Source organism: Stegostoma tigrinum, chromosome 17 (genome assembly GCF_030684315.1).
Source record: "Stegostoma tigrinum isolate sSteTig4 chromosome 17, sSteTig4.hap1, whole genome shotgun sequence".
Lineage (NCBI taxonomy): Eukaryota > Metazoa > Chordata > Chondrichthyes > Orectolobiformes > Stegostomatidae > Stegostoma > Stegostoma tigrinum.
The window spans coordinates 16,946,578-16,954,576 of NC_081370.1; the positions used below are offsets into that span (position 1 = coordinate 16,946,578).

General features: G+C 64.7%; 1 protein-coding gene across 2 annotated transcripts in view; it reads right to left on the reverse strand.

Annotated features, from left to right (window-relative positions):
• The window catches only part of tsg101a (tumor susceptibility 101a), a 62,436-nt gene extending 56,318 nt beyond the window's left edge, over positions 1-6,118 (reverse strand). Inside the window, exon 1 of one of the 2 annotated variants that reach the window (XM_059651991.1) lies at positions 5,977-6,118. In XM_059651991.1, coding sequence (XP_059507974.1) covers positions 5,977-6,018 — 42 coding nt within the window. In that variant the 5' untranslated portion in view covers positions 6,019-6,118. The remainder of the gene's footprint in view (positions 1-5,976) is intronic. The other variant, XM_048545828.2, reaches the window with a different exon arrangement.
• Positions 6,119-7,999: the final 1,881 nt, after the last annotated feature.

The following is a 7,999-nucleotide window of genomic DNA, read 5'->3' on the forward strand; positions in this document are numbered from 1 at the left end:
TCCCCTCCCCACCCAGCTCCACCTCCATTTCCCCTCCCCTCCCCACCCAGCTCCACCTCCATTTCCCCTCCCTCCCCTCCCCCCCCCACCCAGCTCCACCTCCCCTCCCTCCCCTCCCCCCCCCCACCCAGCTCCACCTCCCCTCCCTCCCCTCCCCCCCCCCACCCAGCTCCACCTCCCCTCCCTCCCCTCCCCCCCCCCACCCAGCTCCACCTCCCCTCCCTCCCCTCCCCCCCCCCACCCAGCTCCACCTCCATTTCCCCTCCCCCCCACCCAGCTCCACCTCCATTTCCCCTCCCCTCCCCACCCAGCTCCACCTCCATTTCCCCTCCCCTCCCCACCCAGCTCCACCTCCATTTCCCCTCCCTCCCCTCCCCCCCCCACCCAGCTCCACCTCCCCTCCCTCCCCTCCCCCCCCCACCCAGCTCCACCTCCCCTCCCTCCCCTCCCCTCCCCACCCAGCTCCACCTCCATTTCCCCACCCTCCCCTCCCCTCCCCACCCAGCTCCACCTCCATTTCCCCACCCTCCCCTCCCCTCCCCACCCAGCTCCACCTCCATTTCCCCACCCTCCCCTCCCCTCCCCACCCAGCTCCACCTCCATTTCCCCTCCCTCCCCTCCCCTCCCCACCCAGCTCCACCTCCATTTCCCCTCCCCCCCCACCCAGCTCCACCTCCATTTCCCCTCCCCCCCCACCCAGCTCCACCTCCATTTCCCCTCCCTCCCCTCCCCCCCCACCCAGCTCCACCTCCATTTCCCCTCCCTCCCCTCCCCCCCCACCCAGCTCCACCTCCATTTCCCCTCCCCCCCCACCCAGCTCCACCTCCCTTTCCCCTCCCTCCCCCCCACCCAGCTCCAACTCCCTTTCCCCTCCCTCCCCCCCACCCAGCTCCACCTCCCTTTCCCCTCCCTCCCCTCCCCCAGCTCCACCTCCCTTTCCCCTCCCTCCCCTCCCCCCCCCACCCAGCTCCACCTCCATTTCCCCACCCTCCCCTCCCCTCCCCACCCAGCTCCACCTCCATTTCCCCACCCTCCCCACCCAGCTCCACCTCCATTTCCCCACCCTCCCCACCCAGCTCCACCTCCATTTCCCCACCCTCCCCACCCAGCTCCACCTCCATTTCCCCACCCTCCCCTCCCCTCCCCACCCAGCTCCACCTCCATTTCCCCACCCTCCCCTCCCCTCCCCACCCTCCCCTCCCCTCCCCACCCAGCTCCACCTCCATTTCCCCACCCTCCCCTCCCCTCCCCACCCAGCTCCACCTCCATTTCCCCACCCTCCCCTCCCCACCCAGCTCCACCTCCATTTCCCCACCCTCCCCTCCCCTCCCCACCCAGCTCCACCTCCATTTCCCCACCCTCCCCTCCCCTCCCCACCCTCCCCTCCCCACCCAGCTCCACCTCCATTTCCCCACCCTCCCCTCCCCACCCAGCTCCACCTCCATTTCCCCACCCTCCCCTCCCCTCCCCACCCAGCTCCACCTCCATTTCCCCACCCTCCCCTCCCCTCCCCACCCAGCTCCACCTCCATTTCCCCACCCTCCCCTCCCCTCCCCACCCAGCTCCACCTCCATTTCCCCACCCTCCCCTCCCCTCCCCACCCAGCTCCACCTCCATTTCCCCACCCTCCCCTCCCCTCCCCACCCAGCTCCACCTCCATTTCCCCACCCTCCCCTCCCCTCCCCACCCAGCTCCACCTCCATTTCCCCACCCAGCTCCACCTCCATTTCCCCACCCTCCCCTCCCCTCCCCACCCAGCTCCACCTCCATTTCCCCACCCAGCTCCACCTCCATTTCCCCACCCTCCCCTCCCCTCCCCACCCAGCTCCACCTCCATTTCCCCACCCAGCTCCACCTCCATTTCCCCACCCTCCCCTCCCCTCCCCACCCTCCCCTCCCCTCCCCACCCTCCCCTCCCCACCCAGCTCCACCTCCATTTCCCCACCCTCCCCACCCTCCCCTCCCCACCCAGCTCCACCTCCATTTCCCCTCCCTCCCCTCCCCACCCAGCTCCACCTCCATTTCCCCTCCCTCCCCTCCCCACCCAGCTCCACCTCCATTTCCCCTCCCTCCCCTCCCCCCCCACCCAGCTCCATTTCCCCTCCCTCCCCTCCCCCCCCACCCAGCTCCACCTCCATTTCCCCTCCCCCCCCACCCAGCTCCACCTCCACCTCCCCTCCCCCCCCACCCAGCTCCACCTCCACCTCCATTTCCCCTCCCCCCCCACCCAGCTCCACCTCCCTTTCCCCTCCCTCCCCTCCCCCAGCTCCACCTCCCTTTCCCCTCCCTCCCCTCCCCCCCCCACCCAGCTCCACCTCCATTTCCCCACCCTCCCCTCCCCTCCCCACCCAGCTCCACCTCCATTTCCCCACCCTCCCCACCCAGCTCCACCTCCATTTCCCCACCCTCCCCACCCAGCTCCACCTCCATTTCCCCACCCTCCCCACCCAGCTCCACCTCCATTTCCCCACCCTCCCCACCCAGCTCCACCTCCATTTCCCCACCCTCCCCTCCCCTCCCCACCCAGCTCCACCTCCATTTCCCCCACCCTCCCCTCCCCTCCCCACCCTCCCCTCCCCTCCCCACCCAGCTCCACCTCCATTTCCCCACCCTCCCCTCCCCTCCCCACCCTCCCCTCCCCTCCCCACCCAGCTCCACCTCCATTTCCCCACCCTCCCCTCCCCACCCAGCTCCACCTCCATTTCCCCACCCTCCCCTCCCCTCCCCACCCAGCTCCACCTCCATTTCCCCACCCTCCCCTCCCCTCCCCACCCTCCCCTCCCCACCCAGCTCCACCTCCATTTCCCCACCCTCCCCTCCCCACCCAGCTCCACCTCCATTTCCCCACCCTCCCCTCCCCTCCCAGCTCCACCTCCATTTCCCCACCCTCCCCTCCCCTCCCCACCCAGCTCCACCTCCATTTCCCCACCCTCCCCTCCCCTCCCCACCCAGCTCCACCTCCATTTCCCCACCCTCCCCTCCCCTCCCCACCCAGCTCCACCTCCATTTCCCCACCCTCCCCTCCCCTCCCCACCCAGCTCCACCTCCATTTCCCCACCCTCCCCTCCCCTCCCCACCCAGCTCCACCTCCATTTCCCCACCCTCCCCTCCCCTCCCCACCCAGCTCCACCTCCATTTCCCCACCCTCCCCTCCCCTCCCCACCCAGCTCCACCTCCATTTCCCCACCCTCCCCTCCCCTCCCCACCCAGCTCCACCTCCATTTCCCCACCCTCCCCTCCCCTCCCCACCCAGCTCCACCTCCATTTCCCCACCCTCCCCTCCCCTCCCCACCCAGCTCCACCTCCATTTCCCCACCCAGCTCCACCTCCATTTCCCCACCCTCCCCTCCCCTCCCCACCCAGCTCCACCTCCATTTCCCCACCCAGCTCCACCTCCATTTCCCCACCCTCCCCTCCCCTCCCCACCCTCCCCTCCCCACCCAGCTCCACCTCCATTTCCCCACCCTCCCCACCCTCCCCTCCCCACCCAGCTCCACCTCCATTTCCCCTCCCTCCCCTCCCCACCCAGCTCCACCTCCATTTCCCCTCCCTCCCCTCCCCACCCAGCTCCACCTCCATTTCCCCTCCCTCCCCTCCCCCCCCACCCAGCTCCACCTCCATTTCCCCTCCCTCCCCTCCCCCCCCACCCAGCTCCATTTCCCCTCCCTCCCCTCCCCCCCCACCCAGCTCCACCTCCATTTCCCCTCCCCCCCCACCCAGCTCCACCTCCACCTCCCCTCCCCCCCCACCCAGCTCCACCTCCACCTCCATTTCCCCTCCCCCCCCACCCAGCTCCACCTCCACCTCCATTTCCCCTCCCCCCCCACCCAGCTCCACCTCCATTTCCCCTCCCCCCCCACCCAGCTCCACCTCCATTTCCCCTCCCCCCCCACCCAGCTCCACCTCCATTTCCCCTCCCCCCCCACCCAGCTCCACCTCCATTTCCCCTCCCCCCCCACCCAGCTCCACCTCCATTTCCCCTCCCCCCCCACCCAGCTCCACCTCCATTTCCCCTCCCCCCCCACCCAGCTCCACCTCCCTTTCCCCTCCCCCCCCCAAGCTCCACCTCCATTTCCCCTCCCCCCCCACCCAGCTCCACCTCCCTTTCCCCTCCCCCCCACCCAGCTCCACCTCCCTTTCCCCTCCCCCCCCACCCAGCTCCACCTCCCTTTCCCCTCCCCCCCCACCCAGCTCCACCTCCCTTTCCCCTCCCTCCCCTCCCCCCCCACCCAGCTCCACCTCCCTTTCACCTCCCCCCCCACCCAGCTCCACCTCCCTTTCACCTCCCCCCCCACCCAGCTCCACCTCCCCCCCCACCCAGCTCCACCTCCCTTTCACCTCCCCCCCCACCCAGCTCCACCTCCCTTTCACCTCCCCCCCCACCCAGCTCCACCTCCCTTTCACCTCCCCCCCCACCCAGCTCCACCTCCATTTCCCCTCCCCCCCCAAGCTCCACCTCCATTTCCCCTCCCCCCCCAAGCTCCACCTCCATTTCCCCTCCCTCCCCCCCCACCCAGCTCCACCTCCATTTCCCCTCCCTCCCCCCCCACCCAGCTCCACCTCCATTTCCCCTCCCCCCCCCCACCCAGCTCCACCTCCATTTCCCCTCCCCCCCAAGCTCCACCTCCATTTCCCCTCCCTCCCCACCCAGCTCCACCTCCATTTCTCCTCCCTCCCCTCCCCCCCCACCCAGCTCCACCTCCATTTCCCCTCCCTCCGCCCTGCACCCCCTCCTACTCCCGCGCAGCCCCCTTTCCCCTCCCGCGCAGCCCCCTTTCCCCTCCCGCGCAGCCCCCTTTCCCCTCCCGCGCAGCCCCCTTTCCCCGCCTCCCCCCCGTACGGCACCCCCTATCCCCTCCCACCCGCCCCCACTATCCCCTCCCACCCGCCCCCTTCCCCTCCTCCCGCAGCCCTCTTCCCCTCCTCCCCCTCCCGGCGCGCCCTCTCCCCCTCCCGCGCAGCCCCCTATCCCCTCCCGCCCGGCGCCCCGCGCCTCCCCCTTCCCCCCCCCCGGCCAACCCCCTTCCCCCCCCTCGGCCAACCCCCTTCCCCCCCCTTCCCCCCCCCTCCCCCCCCCCGCCAACCCCCTTCCCCCCCCTTCCCCCCCCCCGGCCAACCCCCTTCCCCCCCCCCCGGCCAACCCCCTTCCCCCCCTTCCCCCCCGCCAACCCCCTTCCCCCCCTTCCCCCCCCTTCCCCCCCCCGCCAACCCCCTTCCCCCCCCCCCGGCCAACCCCCTTCCCCCCCCCCCGGCCAACCCCCTTCCCCCCCCCCCGGCCAACCCCCTTCCCCCTTCCCCCTTCCCCCGGCCAACCCCCTTCCCCCTTCCCCCTTCCCCCTTCCCCCGGCCAACCCCCTTCCCCCTTCCCCCCCCCCCCCCCCGGCCAACCCCCTTCCCCCCCTTCCCCCCCCCGGCCAACCCCCTTCCCCCCCTTTCCCTTCCCCCCCCTTCTCCCCCTTCCTCCCCCCCCTTTCCCCCCCCTTCCTTCCCCCCCCCCTTCCCCCCCCCGGCCAACCCCTTCCCCCCCCCCTTCCCCCCCCCGGCCAACCCCCTTCCCCCCCCCGGCCAACCCCTTCCCCCCCCCCTTCCCCCCCCCGGCCAACCCCCTTCCCCCCCCCGGCCAACCCCCTTTCCCCCCCCCGGCCAACCCCTTCCCCCCCCCCTTCCCCCCCCCGGCCAACCCCCTTCCCCCCCCCGGCCAACCCCCTTCCCCTCCCCGGCCAACCCCCTTTCCCCCCCCCGGCCAACCCCTTCCCCCCCCCCTTCCCCCCCCCGGCCAACCCCCTTTCCCCCCCCCGGCCAACCCCCTTTCCCCCCCCCGGCCAACCCCCTTTCCCCCCCCCGGCCAACCCCCTTTCCCCCCCCCGGCCAACCCCCTGGCTCTGCACCCGCAGGCCCTTCCCTCCGCTTGGTTTCAGACCTCCAGACACCCCCTTCGCCCCTTTCCCCTCCTTGTAACTGTCTCTCTCTACCTACCTTTGATACCATTTTCTTCAGCATCCCTTCAGTTACCGCCATTGTTTACTCTGCTTCTAATCGACTTCAACTTCCCCCTTCCGCCCAGCTGGACCGGAAACAATCGTCAGCGCATTGAACATGCGCTCATCACCGAACTAGCGCGGGCAACCGGGCAGTGGGCGGGGCCATGGCAGTGGGCGGAGTTATTTGTGACGTCTGTCGTGGGCGGGGCTAATTCCCAGTTCTCTCGTGTGTACGTGAGAAATGGTAACGTGCTGTCCGTCTTCTCCATCCGTGTCTTTCCAGCTTCTATAACATGTCAGAAATCATGCTCATCGAGCTCCACACTTTATTATCCAGCATCTGCAGTTCCCATTTATCTCAGTGCGCATCCTATTGGCTGGAGGATTCAAAACTGAGCGATTCCTTTTCGTATTTACATCTTTCCGAGTGACTCAGTTTGGACCTAAAATGAAGTTTAGGGGTGTCTGTCTCAGCCAGTCTCCTCCAACTAGGTCCTGAAAAACATTTATTCACGTTCAGGTTAAACCGCGGACCGTTTCAGGTCGGGGAAAGGTCGAATTAACGGCGTGAGAGTACCACCACCGCTACGAGTTTCGGAGACACGTACTTGGGGAGATAGCAAGGACTGCAGATGCTGGAAGTCAGGAGTCGGTACAGTGTGGAGCTGGAGGAATACAGTGGCTCAGGCAGCATTAGGGGGACACGAAAGTCGACGTTTCGGGTCGGGACCCTTCAACAGACCTGATGTGTTTCTCCAGCTCCACACTGTATCGATACTGGGTGCTTCTCTCAGGTTTCAAAAACTCACCGGCCCTGGGTGTCGTTGAATGCCCAGTATCTATTTGCCTATCCCTGTTTACCCTTGACCTTTAAATTGCAACATAAGCTGCAGAGGGATGTACAGGATTATACCGACAAAGGCAGTAGTGCTCTGGTTAGTGAATCAAAAATCTATAGACATAAATCCAAAATCCAACCAAAGCCGGGCGATTTTAAATTCAGTGAACCAAGTCAATCTGAAATTTATACAATTAGGAAGTGGTGACCGTCAAATTATTAAATAGTCATTAAAACCCCTCTGCTTCACAGGTCTATTTGAGGAATAAACCTGTTTTCAGCTATTCTGACCCGTAGGTGACTCCAGATCTACGTATCTCCTAAGTGATCTCTGAAACTGCCTCGCAAGTCAAAACAAGGTTGCGAGAATCTACAATCCACATCCTCAAAGGTTAAAGGAAGCAACTTAGTGCTAGCTTGAAAACAAGTGGACTGTGTTTTAAAATGCCTGTAGTGCCCACATCCTGTGACTGGACACAAGAAAAATTTTGGGGCACTTCTCTGCACAAAAACATGACTTGGAAACAGCACGTTCCTTTCCTTGAAAACCGAGAGAACTGCGGATGATGTAAATCAGGACCAAAAATAGCAATGAGGTCGTCTCAATTTAACATTTCTATTTTTAAAGTTTTTGAGAAGACCTCTTCTATTTTCATCTGGTGATACCAGACAGGTTTAACAGGTTCATCTATTTTCACTTTGCCTGACTAGCAGTAACCAAAAGTTCAATCTCTGCTGTTAAACTAGTTTTTTAACTAAATGTGTAAATACTGCAAATCCAGTCTATCTATCCTCAGGCAAGTCGGGCTTACAAACTGTGGGTAAGAGTTCTACACCATCTTGATGTCATAGAGTCAGAGTTGTAGAGCATGGAAACAGACCTCTGTTTCACTTCCATAATAATAGATATCACTAAAGTTACTGTATTTGCTATGCAATTAGTTTCATGCATGACCTGTTTTCTGAACCTTCAAATCTTCTCTCTTGTTGAGGAAATAATTCCTGATTTGTGGATGGTGGTTCCCATGATGTGCTTGAAGTCTTCAACTATCAGTCGATTATCTTCCTGGTGTATAACTATACTGCATACCCTATGGAATCTGAACATATTTCTCCATTTTTCTGACTAAATGTAGTAAATTTACATGCATTTCTAAATGTAACTAATTCATGACAGAAA